The following is a 24,895-nucleotide window of genomic DNA, read 5'->3' on the forward strand; positions in this document are numbered from 1 at the left end:
TCAATAATTGTAAATACAAATTAAAAACATTCTGAATTGTCTTAAAGTGCAAAAAGTCAGTTTTTTCATAAATGTAAATAAATTCATGTGAACAGTACATTTCAAGAAAACAGTAAGATACAAAAACATGGCCTTTAAAATTCAATTTTTTTTTTTAAATAAATTTTGTCATGACTCAGGTCATGCAGGATTAATGTTTGGGCTTTGTCTCATGTCTGCGGTCACGCCTGGGTTAAGTTTGAGTAGAGTTCATGACCGTGCGCCAGAGTTCATGACCCGTTACGTGTCTGTTTTGGTATTGATGTAACAGCATCCAGTTTCAACTATCTTTTAGGCTATATGATGTCAGGACTATGTGATGTCAGGAATCTTTAATGCTATGTGATGTCTAGGACGATCTGTAATACTAGGTGATGTATATGATGTCAAGAAACTGTAATCGCATTACGGGGTCAACAGCCAATCAGAGAATTACATGTCAGTACTGGTACTCACATGTCTAGCCACAATCAATGAGATTGCTTGACTGTCTATATAAGGGTCTGAGAATTGTGCGTGTTTTGCCGGATTATTGCTCACTGTTTCGCTGTGCTTCTCCGCTGCCCAAGAGGGGCTTGGCATGTCGTGATTCTCGATGCATTCTCGTTGTTTTTAGTTTAGTCAAGTTATGTGAATAAATAGTTAAAACCTTATTTAATAATCGATTCATGGTTTTATGAATCAATATCAGGCTCAAAAAGGAAAATCGATTCGATATTGATTATTCAATTTTTCTAAACCCAGCCCTAATTGGCTCAACCCAAACATTTATTACTTATGAAGTATCAAACTTATCTATAAGAGCTTAGCTTTTATAAAAAAAAATATATATATATATATATATATATATTAGGGGTGTGAATTGCCTAGTACCTGACGATTCGATTCGTATCACGATTCACAGGTCACGATTCGATTCGATACCGATTATTCCCGATACGAATTTATAAGTCGATTGTTGCGATTTTTTTTCATTCAAATTTAGAAAATACTAATCAGTAAGCTTGTAGAGTGTAAGATTTATATGAAAATGTATTATTTATTTATCTGAAATTTCAGTCTTATAGAGGTTGTAATCTGTTTCATGTTTGAACAGCATTAAAATAAAATATTAAGGCTTAATGTTCCGTTCATATAACATTCTTCCATGCTCAAGGTGTGAATCCTAACCCGAAGTCAGACGTTTTGTTGAATATTTTTCCATTAAAAATGAAAGTGTAAAAAATCGATTCACACACACACACAAAAAAGAAAAAAAAAAGGCAATGATGATAAGACGTTGAATCGGTAAGACTACCGAATGAACAATTCTGAGCTCTTAAAAAAAAAAAATGGAAGTTTAAAAATGATTCTCGATGCATTTTGCGTTTTTTTTTTATTGAATCGATTCGAGAATCGCGCGATGTAGTATCGCGATATATCGCCGAATCGATTTTTTAACACCCCTAATATATATATATATATATATATATATATATATATATATATATATATATATATATATATATATATATAAGGGGTGTTAAAAAAAAACGATTCGGCGATATATCGCGATACTACATCGCGCGATTCTCGAATCGATTCAATAATCGGCAGAATCGATATGTTTTTTTTTTTTTGTTTTTTTTTTTTGTTTTTTTTTATTCACACCTTGAGCATGGAAGAATGTTATATGAACGGAACATTAAGCCTTAATATTTTATTTTAATGCTGTTCAAACATGAAACAGATTACAACCTCTATAAGACTGAAATTTCAGATAAATAAATAATACATTTTCATATAAATCTTACACTCTACAAGCTTACTGATTAGTATTTTCTAAATTTGAATGAAAAAAATCGCAACAATCGACTTATAAATTTGTATCGGGATTAATCGGTATCGAATCGAATCGTGACCTGTGAATCGTGATACGAATCGAATCGTCAGGTACTAGGCAATTCACACCCCTAATATATATATATATATATATATATATATATATATATATATATATATATATATATATATATATATATATATATAAGAGCTTAGAAAGGTGATTGGGACACAGTCATAGTATTTTACAGTACTTACTAAAAAGCCAATTGGCATTTAGATGCTGATGAATAGATTCATAGATGACACAAGCCTATCATCAATGAAAATAACAGGCTAGCTCAATTGAGATGACTGTACTCATATCTCAAAGACTTGGAGCATTATATCATGTTAACTTTGTCTAACCTTTGCCTACATCACACTTAATTCAGGTTCAATGATTATCATCACAATTTTTCTCTACATGACATCGTTTGTGAATGTCCCTTGGATCGTCAGGCTTTCTCAAATATTTGGATTCTGAATCCTAGACTACAGTACAGTTCTTTGAAATCACTTTACTTTCCTTCTTGTTGGACATTAAGTAGTATTCCTGACCAAAATGAAAATGAAACGAAATGCTCATCTTTATTCAAACTTTTTTCCTCAAACGGGCTCGCTCAATACATATTAGGGATGCTTTATCCTTGGAAGCAGCAAAATCATACTTCAATGCAATGATTATCTCACAAATTTTGTATTGCCTGTCATCATGGTCTCAGGCTAAACAAACTGTTTTAAAACCTCTCAGAACATTATATAATCAAGCTCTAAAAATATTTGATAAAAAGCCAATGAGACACCACCATTGTAATATACTTGTAAAACATAATATGTTAAGCTTCGATAACCTTATCAGGTATTCTAATATCTGTTTGGTGCATAAAATTCTTAATGACGCAGCCCCACCCCCATTAAAAACATTTGTAAATCTGCGATCACAATCAACAAACAGGGTGTCAAGGTCTGCAGTGAGGGGTGATTGCAACATCCCAATAAGAAAGTCTGTTTTTTCTCAATCAGTCTTTTCTTATAAAGCTATTAAAGAGTGGAACGGGCTCCCCGACCACATGAAAAATAACATCAATTTTAATAACTTTTCACGCGCAGTCAAAGGCTGGCTCCTTGAATATCAGTCCTGTCCACATTTTTAGTACTTGGGTACATGTCCATCAGACGATACCCTAGTGGGTACCGTCTGATGGACACAGCCACAACTATAACTGTTGCTGCTTCAATAGCAAACATAACTACTACCTCTACGATTTATGTATTTTACGCGTGTTATAGATTTGTAAATTGATGTTGTGTATAATTCTGCCTCTTTTATCTTATAGGATATGTAATTTAACAATGCTGTATTGTGTATCTGACACTTCATATGTTAGTTGAATGTAATTTTGGTGCTCCGTATGTTGTATGTATGTAGTTTTTAACTGTTATGTAATTTTATTTTATGAGGACTACAGATGGAAATTAGCATATTGCTAAATCTGGTGCAGCCATCTTTTTAATGTTACTGTACACTGTCCTTTTAATAAACCAAACTCAAACTCAATACATATCTCTCTCTCTCTCTCTCTCTCTCTCTCTCTCTCTCTCTCTCTCTCTCTCTCTCTCTCTCTCTCTCTCTCTCAAAAAGCTAATAAACACAATACCCAAATTAAAAATGCACCACATATTAACCAATGTTACCCAATCACAAGTAAATACATAAAAATACAAATTGGCAACTAAAGCATGACTTATACTTACAATGGGGGAAATTGATTTAACATAAATAAATTGAATCATAACTTTTTAAATTAAACATGCAAGTCAAGGTACTACTGTATTGCCATATAAAAGTGTTTTAGTGTCATTTATTTGTCCTTTACAATTTTTAACTTAACTTTTAAATTAAAACATTGAAAGTTTTTTTATTTGTCTTGGCTTGGAATTTTTGTATACTTGCAATTGATTAAAAACTGTTTTAACATTTTCATCTATTACAATTGCAATTATAGCTGTGGACGTCCTTTGATAATGGTAGGAATTAGGTTTGAACGATTTTGAAAATCTAATTGTGATTAATACTGCAATTGCAAGTTGCACTTGTTTAAAATGTACTTTTAAACAAATACAAGCAATAAATTAATCTGTATTGCAATTAACTATCAGATTTATTATATATAAACGTTTTGGTCTTATGGGATAGGCTTGTGCTAAAGTAAAGGCAAATGAACCATGATGAATTAATACGAATGAGTTTATCCTCTCTGTTATAGTATGTGATAAATCTAAATTTCTGTCAGGGAGACTAATTGCTGTGGGGTAGTTGTTTTTACTTTACAGTTGCCTACACGTGTGTGTCTCATGTGCATCAAATAAATAAATAAATGAATAAATAAATAAAAGTTGGTCAGCCCATGGCCTAAAATGTGTCAAAGAAGCTCATAATAGGTAAAACGTCAGATCTAGCTTCTCAGTTAGCTAGACTATGATTTCATGACAGCAGCACACCTGTGTTGCTCTCTCTTGAGGCCATTCAAAGGTTGTCCCGTCACGGAGGTCACAGACAGCGGGACAGCACGCTTACACTTTAGTGGGGCAGTTGGAGGACGCCCATTGGTGCGATGGCCCGGCTGCGTGAATGCAAGCCAGCCAGCGCTAGCCTGGTGGCAGCTAACTTTAGCCCTGCTAGCTCATCCCCGACGTCTGGCGATGCTCGCTTGGTAAAACTCTGCTCAGCAACTTCCACCGGCCCAAAGTCCTACCCGACGCCGGGCAGCTGACAAGCAATTAGCCGCATCAGTTAGCAGCATAACCACAGCACTGCTCCGATGTTTGACACAGTAATGCACTCAAATAAACCGCAGTAAAAAGTACCCATACCTGTCATTGAAGTGGTCACGCTGCGAGGTGACCGTGCCTCCTTGTGATGCTGGATGTCAAGTTCACCGACACAACAGTGGCTCCTAGTCAGGGAAGCAAAATACTACCACAGCTGCCTCACTGTACATCGCACTCTGCTGGCAGCCGCCTTGTTCAATGGACATTGGATGACATCTGCAGGCGTTTGATGGTATTGCACCGTGTGAGGTCTTGTCAGTCAGACGCTTGATCATTACGTCAGATTGAATTTGTTTACATTGTTGTCAATGGCAGCGAGTAATTCATATGGTTTAGAGGGGGGGTATTTGGAAAAAAAGTATAAAGGTACTTTTTTAATTAAGGAAGTGTAGATTAAATGATGTCAAAAATCCTAAATAAAAATGATCAACGTGTACAAAGTACAGGTACAATAAGCAAAGTTTACTGTTTTGTTTTGTTCTAGCTTTATTATGAATACTGATATGTTAATAATAAAAGATGTGGGATCTTATATAAGGAGTAGAACTAGATAAATCTGTGCTTCCTCTTACCATATTTTGAGCAAGTGTCTATTTTGATTTTATTAAAGTTCAAACTTTATGTTTGTTTATTTACTTTTTTTAATTGTTTGTGTTTTATTTGTTTACATGTTTGAAATAAAGACGAATAAGAACCAGTAACTCCTTTTCAATTGTACAGCTGATATATGCATACTGTATATTTCTGCATCAGAGATGAGGGACTCGAGTCATATGACTTGACTCTCTATGCTTTATTTATTTATTTATTCATCCATCCATCCATTTTCTTGACCGCTTATTCCTCACAAGGGTCGCAGGGGCTGCAGGCGCCTATCTCAGCTGGCTCTGGGGAGTAGGCGGGGGACACCCTGGACTGGTTGCCAACCAATCGCAGGGCACATAGAGACGAACAACCATCCACACTCACACGCACACGCACACCTAGGGACAATTCGGAGCGCCCAATTAACCTGCCATGCATGTCTTTGGAATGTGGGAGGAGACCGGAGTACCTGGAGAAGACCCACGCGGGCACGGGGAGAACATGCAAACTCCACCCAGGAAGGTCCGAGCCTGGACTCGAACCGGAGACCTCAAAACTGGGAAGCTGACGTGCTAACCACTAGACTACCGTGCCGCCTATTTATTTATTTATTTATTTTAGGACTTGGGATTTGCTTATCAAAAACTTGTGAAAGGCTACAAAACTTGAACTTAGGACTTGGCACCCATGAGACTCAACTTGACTACGCATTAGACTTGAACTGACTTGATAAGTCATCTTTGGTAACTGAAATTTTACACAATTTGAAAGAAAGAAGATAAAGCAAAGAGAAAGAAAGAAAGAAAGAAAGAAAGAAAGAAAGAAAGAAAGAAAGAAAGAAAGAAAGAAAGAAAGAAAGAAAGAAAAGGTTGAAAACTGGTTCATTCGCGCCGTGGCTTATTAGTTGGCTAGTAGCTACCAGTAAACACAAACGATGACGGGAGCAGTTTCGAAGATAATTAACTTCAATTAATGGCTTTTCTTTTCGATTATCCTACGTTGGAAAAAAAATCTATATATATATATATATATATATATATATATATATATATATATATATATATATATATATATATATATATATATATATATATATATATATATATATATGTGTGTGTATATGATTTGCAACTCGCAAAAAATAAAAAAGAGACACATCAATGGCAACGTCTAACTTAGTTGCTACAAAACCCAAATCATAGATAAGACAATGTCACAGTTTAGCACCACATATATAGACGCCAACGTTATGCAAAAGAAGCTAAGAGGCCTTGCTAGCAGTCAATTGTGGAGATCAAAAAGAGACGTTTTTGGATTCAAGGATTATATTTTTTTCCATAAAAACCATGAAAAATACATTAGTAACATGGAAGGTTTGAAACACGTACAGGAGAGACACATCTACGATGTTTACTTTCTGTCAGACGCAGAAGGTAAGTGAACTGTCAAGGTAAGCTAGCTTGTCAGCTCGACAGTTCGGCCCACCAGTAGCTGCTCAAATATTAACTTTACTTAATGTCGGTTATGCGTTTAATTGAGAAGTAAATAAAGTGAACGATTAGACACCGTTTAGACTGTAATCCCAAAAATATAACGCCGAAAAGTGAACGTTATTTAAGCATAGACACGTATACATAGACACATAGACCTCCACGTGGAGCGTGTCCGCCATATTTCATGTGGCAGTGGCGTCAACTAATAATATGCGTCAACCTCACTCAACTACAAAAATAAAAAATATTTGTGACTTGCATATATGTCACTTACACATTTACACCCACGTCACACATTCTAATTTACATTTTTTAAATTTAAGTAGATACAGGCATACAGTCTTGTAGTCCATTGCTCCCACATTTTGGAATTCACTTTTTTTTTTTTTTTTTTTTTTTTTTTTTTTACATTTAGTGGACGTTTAAAAAAAATCAAAATAACCTGTTAAAACACAATTCCAGTAAGAGTATATACCTTAGTATATGCAAATAAAGTGTGATTGTCTGTTTTATTACAGAGCAGTGGGGGGGGGGGGGGGGGGGGTATTTGCCCTTGTATCAAATCCTTTCAACCCCCCCCCACCACCACCACCACCACCACCACCACTTTAATGTTTAAGATCACTAAACAAATGTAAATATCTCAGCAAGATAACCCAAAAACATAAACATGGAATTAAATTAATGATTTGATTCAGTACCAACAAAATAGCGTCAAGGAACGTACACCACCATACAGTGGACAAAAAGAGTATTACATCTGTTCTTGGTTTAGGATGTACATAGAGAATGAATGAGATTCGGTTTAGAGCAGAGGTGACCAACTCAGGTCCTTGAGAGCCCCTATCCAGCCTGTTTTCCATTTTTCTCTCCACCAACACACCTGATTCATGATCAGCGTCGTTATCAGGGTTCTGCAAAGCTTGAGCTGTTGCACTGATCATTGGATTCGGCTGTGTTGGAGGAGAGAGACATGGAAAACAGGCTGAATAGGGCCTCTCGAGGACTGGATTTGGGTACCTCTGGTTTTGAGGTTCAACGGCAGAATCCGAGTGCAATGAACAGGCCTTATGTACAATATAAGAGCGCATTCGGTAGTTAGTTGAGGGCAACATCCTCGTTAGTATAGTGGACAGTATCTCCGCCTGTCACGCGGAAGACCGGGGTTCGATTCCCCGACGGGGAGGTTAATCTTTTCTAATTTTCCAGTTTAAGAAGAAATTAAAATGGTTAAGTGGACATTGTCTTGTCAGTAAATAAGTTTGGTTGTGTATGCAGCAAAAAAAAAAAATATACCACTTAAATATGAATAGGAATCTGTTTACGGTTGCTTAGTTGAAATATTCACAGAGAGGGAGATCGTTGTTCCACTCCCCGATGGAGAGATTCTCATTTTACATTTTTTCTGGAAAAACTGGACATTGAATTCAGGCATGAAAATCGCTCACCTTTTGTAACACCTCTTATAAATTTTATCTTACATGTTGAGTTACACTTTCAGCCAATTTCGCCGTTTTGAAATGAAAATAGGTGACCTACGTCAGTGATTGTCCTCCAGTGTGCTGTGGCACATTAGTGTGTCATGAGAGAGCAGGAGACTGTGGATGATATTCGGTGAGCTCAACTGGCCTTAACTTTTTCCCCATTCATTTTCAATGGTTGTGCTTACTTCAATACCGACGCAATATTTTTTTGGCCACTGACTGGCGGTGGCGCTGCAGGCACGTTTTGGTCAGAGCCGTATATAGAGTGAGTTTGGCCAACTCCTTCAGATCTGTAATTGGTCAACTGCTGGTCACATGACATATGGAGGCCATATTGTTACCCAGCTGCTGGGATTTTGTAGTGTTTTAGCAATAGGTGTTTCCACTTTCATGTTCCCAACCAGGTATATTAACAGGTAGAACAATCAAATGCTCTTCCACTAGATCAGGCTTGGCCAAACCTGGTCCTCGAAGGCCGGAGTCCTGCGGGTTTTAGATGTTTCCATACAGACAGTTATTTTATGCTTTCTTTTCTACCCATAATGCAGAGGTATATGTGAAAATAGTTAGTATGGCATCTCTGAGCAAACTTGAGTGTCATTTAACGCCAAGTCAATATAAAGAGAAATGGGGGGTGGGGGTGGGGGATGTAAAAACTTTATTTAAATATGTTAAAACACAAAATATTACACATTGCATTTAAAGATTGTGCAAAATGTGAATAGTTAGATACTGTTAGTATCAGCACAGTCTTTGTGCTAAAATTCACTATACAGGTAAGTAAATTATGTACGACTGTCAAAGGTGTTTACCAGAACACCCTCATGTTGAAATAGAGCACATATGCATTTTAATCTACAAAAGCCCACAATACTATAAATCTAGTTACTCCAAAGATTCATGTGTGTGGAGTACTTATGAGTGGAACAGTAACGAACACATATTTGCCATGATAACCATACACACAGGCCAAAACAGTCAAACCCCAAGAGAGGAAACCCTTTAGTGCTCAATAACAATCATTACCCAAAACTAATGTCACAGTGAGCTGACCTTGAACTATCATCATGGCTGAATTAAGCACAAAGGGACCTTTTGGAATAGTTTTGTAAATATTTCTTGGCAACCAACATTTAGTATCAAAGGCCACGTTCGTAAGGGTTCCGGATGTTTGCCATGTTTCCAGTCCATTTGCATAGAAAGTAAAAAAGCAGAAAACTATTTAAACAGTTGAAATGTGCCTGCAGGAAGCTTGCGCACTTATTGACTGGTGAACATCTGCAGGGTTAGACGGCAGTGCAACACATTGTGCGCCTTCTTCAAAAATGAACTTCCCTGCAGGCATGATGCCATACTGGGAACAAAGGCATTTCTGTGAGATCGTCTCCATGTGAGACCTCAAATGTATTTCAACTAACAGCTGCCTCTGTGATAACAAAAATGCACCTTGTGATGTGACAGTTCTGGCATATCTGATATAAGTAAAATAACACTTCATTTGTTCCGACTGACAAAAATCAATAGCATGAAATACAAACTAAAAAAATACAAATAAAAATGCTCTGGCACATAAGGCACAGTTTTTCAATAAAGGTTTTCTTAGCTAGACAGCAAAGGTGGACGGAGAGAGATCAGAAGTCAGAGTGAACAGTACAGCTTCTCTTCATCTTGGCAATGTTTGTGCAGATACAACCAGGGTGCGCACAGAGTCGTCATATTTCTTTCCTGGAGGGTGCTGACAGACAGGACCGTCCGAAAAAGCCCAGTAAGTCCCTTGGGCCGGCGCGAGCTGATAAGTTCAAGGCAGTGCCTGACCAGTCAGACGCACAAGCAGACGATCACTTTCTTCTGGCTGGATGAGCAGCACGCCATCGTGTCTGCCTATCGTGCTTGGCTTGAACTGGACAGGCAGATTCAGATAGTGTTGGGATCTAATGGGCGGGAAATCAGAAATATGCATTCATCAGGCAAACAACATTCACTAAGGTTTAAAGCAAGCAAATTAAAATTAAGTTAACCCAAATTAAGTAACTTTCTCCATAAATAGCTGCACTAGTACCTATACTAATTTGAATTGATGCAACTTTTTATTAAACAGATCATCATCATAGTAAAGATAGGGTCTGAAAATTACATTATTATTTAAAATAAAACATTACGTTGATATCACATTCCATCTTATTTCATTGTTCTTTTTCTTGTGCTAGGCTGATTTGATTTTGTCATATATGTTTATTTCCTGCATTTGATGTCATAACATGTTGCACTGTCTACATGTACCATAAAAGCTCAACAAAACACTCCAATCAAAAGGTCAGCTCAAATAGAATTGTTAACCGTCTTTGGAATGAAACATGGAAGTTAATCTTCAAATCAAGATGCTTTTCAGTGAGGGATTACAATGAGGTGACTCACCTGAGGGAATATTTGGAATGCCTGATGTGGAAAGGCTCACTCGGGTTTACAAACCTCAGCTGCAAGTCAATTTGAGAAGCCACACATCAAATGTCAATTCGTGCAAAACAACAACTACAAGTGTTAGTGCATTTATTCATCAGATCAAGTTAGTTTATCATTGTAAAGTTGTTAAAGAACTTCATGCTCACAAAAATAACGACTTAAAACTCAAGGCGGTAGACTGTCAGTTTAGGGTAGTCCTCACCTCATGTTTGTTGGGCGAGTTGTTGCGGATGTTGACCTTTAGAGCGCTGAACTCGCCAATACGTGTATCAGGGAAAGTGTAATGATCCTGAGGCGTATGAACACCTTTTCTTACAGCATCATCGTGGCTGAGAATTAAATAGACACTGATTCATTGGAAGAACTTGGATATGCATTAGATATAGAGTATAAGGTACTTTACCAACTTGAATAAAGCAGCATTTGGAAACTCAAAATACTGACACTTTATAGACTAGTAGGGTTGCACATTTATGGCAAAAATTCTAATCATGATTACCGGTACTTGGATCAGAGGATCTAACTAACTCTTGTTAGTGAAAAATGGTAGGTCCTTCAACATTAACCTGAAGTGGATAATCAGAGTCATGTAGCTCTTTACCTGGTTTTGGCTGAGGCCATTTCAGATTTTTTCCTCGTCTTAACTGTGACCTCTGTTTTTACCAAAGAGCAATCTGCTTCCTGAGGTCCTTCTATTGTTCCAGAGTTAATCCCCTGCAGACAGAGATGTATGTACATAGGTTATTGTGTTTTTTTTACATTTTTTATTTATTTATTTATTTTAAAATAAATACAGCCAGTGTTGGGATCGCTCCCAATTGGCTGGAGTAGACACCAGATTTCAGGATAAGCAATATCAAACTGATGGATGTATAACTGAAAGGTTTGGCAATGGTACTGAAACACATTCCATCACCTGCTTAACTTCTGTAAGGAAAGTCACCACTTTCATGCTCCTACTGAACACGTACTGAATTTAAAAACATCTGTCACACTAACCCCGGGTTTACACCGGTTGCGTGTGCGGTGCGGCTGCGGCTGCGGTGCGGTGCGTCTTGACTGCGTGCTCCGGACGCGTCAATTTTTTGGCCAATCCACACCGGCTCCGCACAGCTGCGGTTCGGCAGCTCCGTCGCCGACCACTTCCCGCCGTGTCTCGCGTGACCGCGCGCGATCATGTGGCATTAAAAACAACGACAAACACACAGAAAGTCTGTGCTCAACAGAGAAGCATAAAGAGAGGTGGACTTTTATTATTTTGTGGCTTTCTACCTCCAATATGAACCTCTCCTCGTCCATGTTTGCTGGTGTCTAAACCGTGAATGAGCACTTCGCACATTAACTCCAGGCCCGTCTACGCCCACATCACGTTTTGCTAGCATGCTTGCGAAATAGGAGCTGGCGAGTGTTTTATCTTGAAAGGTAACCAGAAATGTATTTTGAAACTGCGTCGGTCTTCCTGTCCCGCTCGATGTGTTTTGTGCTAGCTTGCCATTTGCCGGAGGCCTACCGCTGCGGCGTCCGGCAAAAATAGAAAATAGGTCTATCCTTGCGGAAGGGCTGCGGCACGCCGCATCTGAGACGCAGTCGACACGCAACGCACCCGCAAGCGGTGTAAACTGCACCATTCGAATGAATGGAATCTAATTGCTTGCGTCGCCGGAGCGCACCACAACCGCACCGCAACCGCAACCGGTGTAAACCCGGGGTTAAGCCATACATGCATGAGGCCTGCAGGTTTGCCTCAGCAGGATGCCTCATTACCATTTCTTAAACCCACTCTTCTCTTTGGGGAGTTCTCTCAGTAACAAAACAAAGGCGCAATATTCCATTTGTTTATGTGGTTAAATTTTTTAAAATAATTGAAATGGTAATTTATGTTCCTGAGAATAACACTAATATTTTACTAATCACTGTAAATAGTATACTGTAATCAAATCATAACTATCAACAATAATAGTTTTCAACAATTGAGTTGATGAATTGGAACTGGTTTTGTCTTTAGATTGGAAAATGTGGGCCTCAGAGTGAGATCAGTTGAGAACCCCTGAGCAATAGTATAATATGTATAATAGTATAATATAATATATAATAATATAGTATAATAGTATGTCTATATTTTCCCTGATGTAACAAAAGTGAAATAAACAGGGGAAGAAAGAAGCAAGGGAAAAAAGCTTTAAAATAAGGCCAAGACTACAAATCGATAAGTAATCACCGTGCCACATAGTTGAAAGCGGATTCTAGATTTCTGCGAGGGCTCAGATAAGGGGTGGCACTCCAAATCCCAAAACTGAGCATAGTCGCCTCTGTCCCTTGGCAGGAATGTAATAGGCACCTGCAAGAGAACAGAATAAATAAGACATTAAGAACTAACATATTCTAATCCATCAGCCTAATAACATAGATGCCAATGTCACACTTGCACCTTTTCAGAATAACAATATTTTTTGTAATTATTATTTTTTAATTATTGGTATTGTTTTTATCTATGTTGGTATTTGATCCACATTAGCTCTTGCAATATTTTCCTGGGGTCTATTGATATTGTTATACAATTTAAAAATGAAGTAGTAATGGAAGAAGTAGTGGTAGTCATGACAACTAATGAGTTACATATCGATAGATTAACATGCGGCATCTGCCACAACAAAATGTAAGCCATTTTAAACTAAGAACAAAAACTTGTCCATTGAAGTGGAAGTTTTGAATACAAACAACTCATTCGCTGCCATCAACACAATTAGGGAATGGAGATTGTGGGTGCCAGTCTGAGCTCTACTTTTAATCTATAAATTGCACCTGAGTATATCACAGGACCAGACAATATGAAATAAAATTGTTGCACTTTACTCAAGTGTCTACAACACGATTAGGAAAAAATGGCTTATGCCCTATTGGTTCAAATTATTTGCATATGTAAACATAACAATGGAAACAACAGAAACTCCATTCTATTTTTACATGCTAGTTTACGATAATCCACCCAAAAACTCTTAAATGTTGAGGCGTAAAACTGTAAGCATGTAACTTAACGACTTGTAGTTTTAGTGGAATTACCTGCATCTTCTCATGGGCTCCCAAAGTGCCTGATATTTTAGAACACCTGAAAGCTGTGTAGGTGGCCCGATATACGTCACAACTGTTGTCAACCCCCTGAGAAAAGAAAGAAGGGAATCACTGCGGTTAACCAAAAGTTTATTGATGCACCAACAATTCAGTTACTGAAAAATTCTGGCCCAAAAAGTGCATCATCACTTTTGCTCCAAAAGATTTTTGTCACCGAAACATGGCCCAAACAAGATAAGTTGACACGATCAAATACTTTTAAAACAAGCACTCTGCAGGCTAACCAATGCAAAACCCAGGTCTCTATGGAAATGCCGCAATGGCCGTCCATAGTGCAGCTTGGTCGGCCAAGCATGCGCCGACGGGATGTTGAACTAGATGGAGGTGGGCAGCAGGGAAACAAGTCCATAATTCCCCCGCATCCAGCCATTGGCACGTGATGCGAAGGTTGCCTGGCCGCCAAGGACTGCCTCCCTGGCGGCCGCAAAATCATAGTATGATAGAAGGCAGTTCCCGTGATTCTGGCCAGGTGACTGACAATTCTATTGGTCCAGGCGAAAAAATTTTACCATCAAAAAGCTTTTACGAGTAACAGTGAAAGCCAAGTTTAACATTGAGCGTCAAATCTGTGAAGAAAAACTAGCCACTGTAAAATAAATATACTGTACATAAAAAAAAATAAACTTGTGAAAAAAAACCCTGACATTTATATAAAACAGGTGTTTGCAAAGTGATACGGTCATCCAGTGGCGTTTTATAGGAATTCAACTGATGTCTGGCAGATTCCCGCATTGGTATCACTAGGTATGGTTTGCACTTAAAAAAAAAAAAAAACGATTCAGCAATTTTTGGAAAAATATTTTACAAAACGTCTTAATTCAGGTTTGGGTTCACACCTTAAGCATGGAAGAATGTTATATTAATGGAAAATTAAGCCTTAGTATTTTATTTCAATGCTGTTCAAACATGAAAGATTACAACCTGTATAAGACTGAAGTTTCAGATAAATAAATAATACATTTTCATACAAATCTTACACTGTACAAGTTTACTGATCAGTATTATCTAAATTTGAATAAAAAAAATAAAATCACAACAATCGACTTATAAATTTGTATCGGGATTAATCGATATCGAATCGTGATACGAATCGAATGTTCAGGTACTAGGCAATTCACACCCCTAGTTTGCACAAATTGATCATCTGTAATTTTCAGGTTTGTCATTAGCCATTTTGCTTTAAAGCTACTGAATGGAGAATATTCAATTATAAATCGCTAGACAGAGGGAGGGAACTTTGTACCCAAATTGTCTGAAAATTATTGGCCAGAGAATTGCAGGAGCACCCATTGTGAACAGCTAAGGTGTTAATCTACTAATTAGAAGATGTTTCAATCATAGATGGTCAAAAAGATTGTTGTGAAGATATTTGGGGGGAAAAGGTTCTATATAGCAGCCTTACGTTACATGCTATTCATGTGATTAATTACATTTTGTAAATGGTATTTTACTCATTGTTTTGTTCTTGTACTGACTAAAATTAAGGTAGATTATTGGAAATTTGACTTTGGAGGTTCCACTATGTGAAACAGCAAAGAATGATTTCTTTGATGTACCAATATGAGTGTAATGAAAATAGTATATGTGAGTATGTGAATGTATTATCGTGTATTTCTATTAATTTTATGTATATGCGCTATGAATAGGATTACACATTTTGTTTTATTGAAATGTAACCTATCGTTGTAATAATAATGAAATAAGTGATAAAATACAAAGCGTAAGGGGTAGGACTAGATAAGTTTTCAACTTCTTCCTACTCCCTTTGAACATGTAAATTGTTATTGATTGTATGTTTCTTTTTATGTTATTTGATTTTATTTTTAACTTTCTTTTTGCTACTTTTTTATGTTTACGTGTTTATATGTTCAATAAATAAAAAATAAAAAAACAAAATGGAAGAAACCACAATTAAACTGCGAAGAGAGAGACAATAGTGTTTTGGTATTTAAAATAAATAAATAAATGAATCACCTTAACATAAGGAGGAGCAAATGATGATAAGTACCACCTCACTTCCATTTCACCATTCTCCACCTCCAACTGTGCCTCTAGAATGCATGAAGAGAGATAAAATACATGCCACAAGCACATTATAATTTAAAATTATTATTATTATACTATTACTATTATAAAGTATCCTGTAGAATCTGGTTGCAGGAGTCTTCATACTTCAATCATATTAATATTGAGCCGAAATTTAGGACAGTGGTATGTTTCCCAACCTGATGTTTCTCCTGAAGGCGTGTTGGGAAAGATGATGTTTTTGTTGCTGATCTCGACCAGAGCGTGCGGTAACTGCAGTGGCGTCGGGGGCAGCAAGGACTTTGAGCTTATTCTGACAGAAGGCAACACAGGGGTGGCAGCCTTAGGTGATAATGCTGACAGAGTTGCACCTGCTGGGGCAGCGGAAACATCCAGTGCCAGATCTTGACGGATTTGGACCTTGATCAGCTGAAAATAACATGTTTGTCTTTTGAAATGAGACATTGTTTCTTGGGTGAATTGTTTGTTAAAGTCTTGTACCTTCTGTTGCCCATCACATTGGACATAGATCTTCCCGTTCCAAGGGAGCTTGTCAGATTTGCTTGCAAGCGAAGGGTTGGGGCTGATCAAAATCTGCAGGTGGCACCTACAATTGAAGTAGAAAGTCACTTACCTACAGTTTACCCTTTAGCATTGCTGCAAGTACTGTAGTAATACCGTAACTCAACTGCATCATAAAGGCAAAATGATACAAAAATGCTGAATTTTGACTGACACAGTCAGACTGTTTTGATATTACTTGTATCAAGTGGTGTACATTTTTTGTAAAGCCACATTTTGATTAACGTATTTTTGTTTTTTTACATTTTACAGGTATTTTAATGTATTCTATGAATGAATAGTGGGACACAAATTGCTTTAAATGCAATCGTAGCAATTGATTTTGACACCAAAAACTTTAATGATGTACACAGTATAACATGACAATTTTTCCTCTAAAATCAAAATAAATGACTGCAATTCATTTATTCTTACTGTGGCTCGATGACTCCATGCTGCGGGGTAATGGTCAGGTAATGAGCTGGCCAGGATAAATCAAAACTCAACTCTCTGGAGGTATTATTCTTGATCTGGACCTGATTTGTGCTTGCCACGGCATCTAAAATGAACAATGATAATCACAATACATTTATTTATAATAAACTTCACATTTGTAGACAAACAAAGTGACCCATATATACACATGATATAAGCATGCAGAACATATACCTGTAGACTCCATCTATAGGACTATCAATGCCAGTACATTGTCAAGCAAGAGTCATGACCCAGTACCCACGCAATACCTTTTCAAAATTTTATCAAAAATTTTATTTTTCGGCAACTTTTCCGGGACGTAGTTTCCACGTTTCTTACAACCGGGAAAACGTCATCTGTCCCCAGTATTTCAAAAATTTAAATCCAGATTAAACTGATCTAGAATTCCAAATCCAATTTTCCTGATCCATGGATCAGGATTTTCTATCTCGGTATTTCAAAAATTTGCTGGATTGGATCAGAATAATCCTGATCTTCTTGGATTGAGACTTCCAAATCCATCCCTCCTCTAGGATCATTCCACCCACAGTATCACAGAAAGGGGACAAAAAGTGTGTTCTGTAGACCTCAAGGATTCGATGAGTCAATATACCAAATACAAAAGCTGCCATTTTGGCACTTGCTGTCCAATTAAAATGAGAGTTGCTCAGAGCTAACACAATATTAATCTGAATACCGTGTTTGGACTAGTGGAGGCGCATGCAACATATTGTTGATTTAAAAAAAAAAAAAAAAAAATGACCTCTTTAAATTTTGTTCTTTGTTTTTTGTTTTTTGTGGAATTTGGGATTTTTAAAGGGATACTTTACTTATTTAGCCATTTTTGGCAGTCAAGTATTAATATTTTGCCTCATAATAAATTTGATATTTTCATTATTTTTCCTGTACAATTAGTACCTTTAAAAACACATTTTGCAACTTGCTGTCGACTAAAAATGACATCACAAGGGCTCAGGTAACCAATCACAGCTCAGCTTGTGAATGTCACCATGACCAAACCTAGAAAACAGGTGAGCTGTGATTGGTTACTTGAGCCCTTGTGATGTCATTTTCAGTCGATAGCAAGTTGCAAAATGTGTTTTTAAAGGTACTGATTGTACGTGAAAAATAATTAAAGTATCAAATTAATTATAGACAAAATATTAACTTTTTATTGCTATAATGGGCTAAATAAGTGAAGTATCCCTTTACGTTTAAAAAAAAAAAAAAAGTACACCAGTTGTAATGAGGTTTCATACATTCAGAACATATCTTTACAATATTAATTCTGGTTAACGTAATAGAAATGTATTGATGTGTACAGTATATGTGAAACTAATACATGGGATCAGTCTAATCCTACCACAGGGTGGGGTTAATTTATTGCTATTTTTCAGGATCAAACTGATCTAGATTTGGGACAGTTTTTGAAATAGCGAACATGGGTTCAATTCTGGATTAAAGGCAAGATTGGATTTCCAAATCGAGATTTGAATTTTCAAGATTAAATGTGGTTTGAAATACCCAATTTTAGATTAGATCTGGGTTTAATCTAATCCACTATGTTTAATCCTGGTGGAATAGGTTTGAAATACTGGGCACCGGATACCACTCACTCATAGTAGGGGCTGCGAGGATAAGCTGTTCTGGCTGGACAATCCATGACTCAGGCTCTCTGGGTTCTGGCTCTAGGGTCTGTGTTCAAAAATAAATAAATTAATTAATTTACAAAAAAATCTCATTCTTCTTCAAAGTATTGATAAAGACTCATAATTCCACTGATAAAACGTAATTCTCTAACTAAATCAAAGAGGTTTTACGGTACCTGTACGGAGGGCCCTGTCACTCTAATTGCTGGACCTTGGGGGCCCTTCACTGGAAGCACGTCCAAAGACACATTTGCCACATCACTAGCAAAAAACACAAAGGCAACATTGAATATGTGAAAGTTAAACATAGCTGTACAAAAAGACTGCTAACTATTAACTATTGTAGGTATTTAGTCAAATCAGATAAAATAGTAATGATGGCCACCCCCCCACAATTCCAATAATACATCATGAATGAGCGACTGAAGTAACAGATTTCCCCAGTCTTGACATTTTCAGTCAGGTATTACCTGTCTGTTACCAAATCTTCTCGAGCAGGGGTCAGCATCATCTCAGGACTGTCGCTCGGCTCGCACTCCTTGCAAGATGTGCTTCCAAGTAATGACACTGCCACTTTACTCATGTGTCCGTAGAAGATGTAGGCCTCATTTGGCTGCGGAGGCAGGTCAAATGCTATAAAAGGAAATAACAGGAGTCAAGTTTGATAGTTCAACAAAGTCATCCAGAGCATGTATTGTGATACATTTCAGAAACATCTTAAAAGGTGTTGTATTTTAGTGACAAAAGGAGAAATTCTCATAGTATACTTTATTTTAATTTTTTATTTTATTTTTTAAATAATGATGTCTACCTTAATTTAACTACTGGTAATTAATATTCATTTAGTTTCATTTACTTTCAAACGGATCACAAGCCTAAACATTTTGGAGTAAAAAGGCGTGACATGTATTTTGCTGCTTGCATTATTATTATTATTTTTTTTTGGGGGGGGGGGGGGTGAAGAGTTATTCATTGTGACACGACTTACGCTCTGTAATGATGTCGTCTCCCAGGAACTTCTCATTGAATTCAATGTTTTTCAACAAACTGTTTACGGCAAGAACTTTCTGTCCAGCATCTGGTTTGCTTTGAAGTAGTCTGAAACAGACACAAAAAAATAAAATAAAATAAATAAAATAAAATTAAAATTAAATTAAATTAAAAAAAACACACACACACACGCTGAAAGAACAAAGATGCTTCTGTACAAAATTACCAAATCTGAAATTCGTCAGCCTGTGCAATCCTGAAAATCAATGTCTAATTTTAAACATACTGCACAACAGGGCAGCAGAAGAAGAGCTGCACAATGCAATCCAAAAGAGCAATTTATTACCGACTTTTTAGGAATCAAACTACAGTGGTTTCTGATACAAATACTGACCTCCGGTACTGTTGCCTTGAGACCTCATCTCCGCAAAACAGAACAATAGTAGCCAGCAGAGATGTCGCTGCCTGACACAGCGTTTGCTCTCTTTGGGTAGACGTCATGAGCACTGTGATCACCTGAGAAAAATACAGCACAGCACTGATACATTAGTTTTGCCAAAGCCAACATTACAATGTCTGATGTCCACTCTTACCTCTTGTGTCCTTTCCTTTAATACAAAACGTGATGGGGAAATGCTGATGGCGAAAGGGTTCATAACCGACCGAGTCGTTACATCCGAGAAGGCCACGGCTTTAATGAAAGCTGCTCTGGAACCAGTGTTCCTTACACACAGGCACACCTTACTAACACAATTAATAGCAATGTCTGACATTGTTGCCACATAGCCATCCGCCTGCTTTCTCTGGTCCTCCAGAATTATGTTGCTGGTGCCGCCGTAACCCGAGAGTGGAATCTGAGCAAAGACAATAACAGAAGTTTCTCAATACTAAAATTTGCAGGACTGATAATCAAAGATTCAAAACTTTGAAAAAAGGCCAATGAAAAAGAAAAACAATCTCACAGTGAATTTGACCCCTGGCTGTGATGGCCGGATTCCAGATTGTTTGATTTCCAACTTAGATAACATGCAGGCCACCCTTGTTGGCGCAAAGAGCAGGTGGACCGTCACATCCTCTCGTGGGCGAATGGACACCTCTCCGTGCCGGGTCAGACGCTCTTCTGGACTGAACAAACTCTGCAGCTGAGAAACAGTTAGAAATTGGCATGATTGCAAAATATTTGACCATTATACAGACGTCAACTTGTCGTATGGCCTAGTTTTACAACTTCACATCAGTTGGCTTAACTAGAAATGGTATCTATCTGTACTCATCTCAGCAAGGGAAGGAAATTAAGCCCGCCGTGTGTATTAGACATAGATAGGTATTCAAAGTCTCTAAAAGTGGTGTTTGGAACACCTCATGCATTTAACATGCAAGGACTTTGTTTTTATTTTTTTTTGTATGTTGTTGTTGTTATACATTTGAATTTTTGTTTGTTTTGTACACAAGTAGAATGTTGAAATAATCAGGATCATCATTAGAGCTGACCATTTGATTAAACAGCAAAAACAAGCTTGAATAGGGGCTCTCAGACCAGAGTTGGGCACAACTGGTGTAGCGCTATTGTACGGTATATTCAATTTAAAGCTGCCCTATGTAGCAATTTGCCTAAAATTATTGTTACAATAGACTTTGACCATAACTCAAACATCTTCCAAATAGCAGATTTGCACCTTAGCTGGTCACAATGGGTACACTCCTGCAAGCCTTTGGCCAATAGTTTTCAGACTGGATTCGGGTTCAAAAGTTCCTACCCCCCGTTTACGGGTGTGATGTCATGTGCGCACTGTGTAAGTGAGAAGGTAGTGTGTAATATTAGAACATGTTATTGTATCCTAAACAAACTACTGTAGTTGGATATGAATATTTTTTTTCCATATTGTTAAGCTACATGTCTGAAATATCAATGTAAAAAAATAAATAAAATAAAAATGTCCATAAATTTCATTGCCGTATTTAAGCAGGACTATGGAGTGCATCAAATGGTAATGTGTAACCAGAATAAGGATAAAGCTTTAAAAAAATAAAAAAAATAAAAAAATGACTACATACTGTAGATGATACAGTGCAGGTGAATATTGAAATGCTAATCTTCACAGACACTATTTTCAAACAAGATACTGTAGAAAAATGGAAAATATTAAGAGTCAGTATTCACAACAATGTCTGTCAATTTACCTGAAAACAGTCCTGGTCTTGACCACGAATAAGTAACCGAAGATGTTGAGTAGTATTGGATGAATTGTTTCTTAGAACCAGTTTCTGCTGACTGAAAAATAAATTTGAATATATTATCATTATTAAATTATGGTTACACTTAGTCTTCCCATATTTGTGAATACAACAAAAAGTTTCTTACACCGCTCGCCCCAAGGTGACACCTCCCCAAGCCACAAACTGCTTGTTGGAGAGAATTGGTGGAACATCACTGTCCAGGCAGAAACCAACGGCAGGAGCAGCAGAGGCAACAAGTTTGCCAGATTCTTCAGAGACGACCTCTCCTTTCAATTTTACTTCATACTGGGGGCCTGATGGCAGCACCAAGATATTGAGAAGGCTGTAACAGAAGAACCTAATAATGAGGATTACAAACACCTGTTTTAATCACTTCATAAAAATAGCAGCTGTGTGTAATTATTTGTATACCTCGCTTTGTATTTTTCGGCACCACATGATTTAAATGAGACCACAATGCCTTGCTCCTCTCCCACTGTGAGGAACAGTTCATTGGGTGTCACTGAGAAACAGTCCTCATCATTATTGCACTATTAAAAAAAATAAAAAAAGAGTAAAGAGAGATATAAAGCGACACATACAAAGCCAAAAGAACAACAGTGTAGCCACAAAAAAAAAAAAAAAAAAAAAAAACTCACACAAAACGAATAGCCCAAAATATCGTATCGCAAGTTCTGCTCCAAGTAAAAGATCATAATTACCCATAGTTTCATCCACACGTCAATGTTTCCTGCATTCTTTAATGGCAGTGTTGTCTCAGAAGATTTACCCAGTGGAGCACGTAGGCAGACAGTCTGTAACAAAACACCAACATCATCGATACCATTGCATCAGACAAACCAAATTGCACAAATTCCTTAAGAAAACCAACTTGCAAACGAATCTTATTTAAAGTGGATAGATAACACACAACTGCCATATTAATATTAAATAAAAATTCTGGCTTAAGTGAAAATTAATTACGAGCTCCATTACTGTTAGCCACACACACACTTACAGGAAAACACAAACAAAATGCACTCGTGCATGATCATTCATTAGGAAACAACCATCAACATGACTACAGTACCTGAAGATCTTTTGGTGCGTGAACCCTCGCAGTTCCAGTCCGGGCTCTGATGGGAACACTTTTGATCACATGACTCGCACTAGGAGAGTCGACTTCTATGTCCACACGAGCACTGTACTCTTCAGCTGGGCCCAAGTCCCCTAACAAAAATGCACAAATGTTGGTGTGGTTTTTTTTTTGACACAAAAGGGTTTTTGACTATTACAACTTGATCAGCTATAACCAGCCCGCTAGTTGTCACCCTAAAGAAAGCTAGCCTCACTGTTGGTCCAGCAGTATGAGGTTGTGATGAAGATTGGATCATTGCATTAGACAAATCTGCCGCTCAAACTTGCTAATTTTACAAAATACAATTCTTGATCTTTAAAGTGTGTTGATTTAAGCATCCCACAGAAATGTTAAGACACCTGGGAACTGTTTCAAATTATGGCAAAAAAATTATTGTCTAAAATACATTAACATATTACATTGTCTTAAAGGCCCGGTCTGCCGTTTTAACTCAGGAAAAGGCACTTTTTAAATACAGGAATTAAAAAGAGAAACTTCTTCTCAATTTACAGCTCTGGGCTTCTCTTAATGTCTGGTGGTGATTTTGCCCGAAACCCCCACCCCCCCCCCAGCCTGTATTTTGCCATTTTCTGTCTGTTTTGTAAACAGCGGGACGTTTCTGTGGAAAGACGGTGTTTATACCGCCCCAGCCAATCACAGAGCGGGGGGTGGCGTGTCGCAAATGGGGCCGGGCGAATTTGTCGGCTGCGTGACATCACTCCCGCGGCAACTTGACAGCACGCACGGATTATTTATTACACAGAAGCTTACATGTGTGAATGAGTGAGTGAAAAAAAAAAATCCATAGTTAAAAAGTGAATTTTTCTGAGTGAAAACGGCAGACCGGGCCTTTAAATAGAGTCATAAAGTAAAACTTAAATGATGAACCAAGACCTAATACCTGAAGATGTTGGATACTTTTGCAGAGCCTTGAAGTGAACCCAAACCATAAAACACTCTTGATTCTAGGAGGGGGGGGAAAAAAACAGCATGTAGATGAGTTCACTTTACCGCACTGCACTGGGAAATTGCTTAAACCTTTAACACTGGTTGTTCTTCACATTTCTAAATTAAAAGTTTTGGTTGATTGCCCTCAATTCACAAAAATGAAATTTCATCTACTGTAACAAATCACTTCAAAAAAGTCCTGACAAAGGTTGAAAAGATTTAAACAAGACTAACCTCTCCATACTTGGCATGCATCACATGATTGACCACAGAAGGAGACGCTAGTGGGGTCATGTGACCTGCTGGCTGCGCTACCTTGGATGTTATGGAAACGTGCTGTGACATTGTGAAGCAACGCCATGCTGGAGCCTTCTGAAAGATTTTCAGGTAGAATGTGAGGAATCACATGTCGTCCACTGGAGGTGACCGTATCTCTGTGACGTGCGCATGTGCTAAAGCAATGGATATTTATTGTGTGTTGACTTACAGCGCTGATGACAAGTCGGATGGGCAGTGTGGCTCGGGTCATATTGATAACTTTCAGAAGAAGTGATTTGGAACTGCCTTCTGGCAGATCTCCAAAATTCAAACATCCAGATTTACCTACATCAACCTAAGGAACACAATTATGCAGAATGTTGAGGAGGATAGTTAATCTTGGTGCATTTACATTTTGACAATATATAAGGTGAAATGGAGAACATTTTAAGAGTTGGCTCACCTCTACTGAAGGACTCTCTGCAATGCCAACCAGCACCACCCTTCTGGCAAAAATACAGGCCTTGTCAGCCAGTTCTGTCTTGGCAGATGCAGGCCAAGAGCAAACACGGAGGACACACTGGTAGACACCAGCTTTTGGGGGGATGAATAACACTTTTTGTTCTTCTGTACTTTTTGGGGCGATTATTGTCTTGTCTTTAACGATCAGCCATTGGTAAGGCAAACTATCCACCTGGAAGACAATTAGACAAGACTACTGTGTGAATCCTGTGTGCTTATATACAA

General features: G+C 37.6%; 2 protein-coding genes and 1 non-coding gene across 7 annotated transcripts in view; 1 reads left to right on the forward strand and 2 right to left on the reverse strand.

The window, feature by feature from the left end:
• LOC144022177 (low-density lipoprotein receptor class A domain-containing protein 4-like) overlaps window positions 1–4,940 on the reverse strand; it is a 195,324-nt gene extending 190,384 nt beyond the window's left edge. For both annotated transcript variants that reach the window (XM_077526748.1, XM_077526749.1), the window contains exon 1: window positions 4,777–4,940. The gene's annotated coding sequence lies outside the window, so the exon portion shown is untranslated. The remainder of the gene's footprint in view (window positions 1–4,776) is intronic.
• Window positions 4,941–7,926: 2,986 nt separating this feature from the next.
• On the forward strand, window positions 7,927–7,998 carry trnad-guc (transfer RNA aspartic acid (anticodon GUC)). The gene has a single exon. It is a non-coding gene; the product is annotated as a tRNA-Asp (tRNA).
• Window positions 7,999–8,937: 939 nt separating this feature from the next.
• Window positions 8,938–24,895, reverse strand: part of cep192 (centrosomal protein 192) — a 31,473-nt gene continuing 15,515 nt past the window's right edge. For 2 of the 4 annotated variants that reach the window (XM_077527281.1, XM_077527280.1), the window contains exons 27-52: window positions 24,612–24,842; window positions 24,378–24,503; window positions 24,125–24,262; window positions 23,844–23,907; window positions 22,895–23,034; window positions 22,527–22,619; window positions 22,237–22,355; window positions 21,950–22,162; window positions 21,769–21,859; window positions 20,550–20,729; window positions 20,181–20,441; window positions 19,982–20,103; window positions 19,586–19,695; window positions 19,068–19,230; window positions 18,774–18,858; window positions 18,565–18,643; window positions 16,907–17,030; window positions 16,412–16,517; window positions 16,111–16,339; window positions 15,860–15,936; window positions 13,817–13,912; window positions 12,975–13,094; window positions 11,358–11,470; window positions 10,959–11,085; window positions 10,712–10,770; window positions 8,938–10,227 (exon numbers count right to left, since the gene is read on the reverse strand). In XM_077527281.1, coding sequence (XP_077383407.1) covers window positions 10,095–10,227; window positions 10,712–10,770; window positions 10,959–11,085; window positions 11,358–11,470; window positions 12,975–13,094; window positions 13,817–13,912; window positions 15,860–15,936; window positions 16,111–16,339; window positions 16,412–16,517; window positions 16,907–17,030; window positions 18,565–18,643; window positions 18,774–18,858; window positions 19,068–19,230; window positions 19,586–19,695; window positions 19,982–20,103; window positions 20,181–20,441; window positions 20,550–20,729; window positions 21,769–21,859; window positions 21,950–22,162; window positions 22,237–22,355; window positions 22,527–22,619; window positions 22,895–23,034; window positions 23,844–23,907; window positions 24,125–24,262; window positions 24,378–24,503; window positions 24,612–24,842 — 3,399 coding nt within the window. In that variant the 3' untranslated portion in view covers window positions 8,938–10,094. The remainder of the gene's footprint in view (window positions 10,228–10,711; window positions 10,771–10,958; window positions 11,086–11,357; window positions 11,471–12,974; window positions 13,095–13,816; window positions 13,913–15,859; window positions 15,937–16,110; window positions 16,340–16,411; window positions 16,518–16,906; window positions 17,031–18,564; window positions 18,644–18,773; window positions 18,859–19,067; window positions 19,231–19,585; window positions 19,696–19,981; window positions 20,104–20,180; window positions 20,442–20,549; window positions 20,730–21,768; window positions 21,860–21,949; window positions 22,163–22,236; window positions 22,356–22,526; window positions 22,620–22,894; window positions 23,035–23,843; window positions 23,908–24,124; window positions 24,263–24,377; window positions 24,504–24,611; window positions 24,843–24,895) is intronic. The other 2 variants (XM_077527282.1, XM_077527283.1) reach the window with 2 other exon arrangements.

The sequence above is a fragment of the Festucalex cinctus genome, chromosome 7, assembly GCF_051991245.1.
Source record: "Festucalex cinctus isolate MCC-2025b chromosome 7, RoL_Fcin_1.0, whole genome shotgun sequence".
Taxonomy (NCBI): domain Eukaryota; kingdom Metazoa; phylum Chordata; class Actinopteri; order Syngnathiformes; family Syngnathidae; genus Festucalex; species Festucalex cinctus.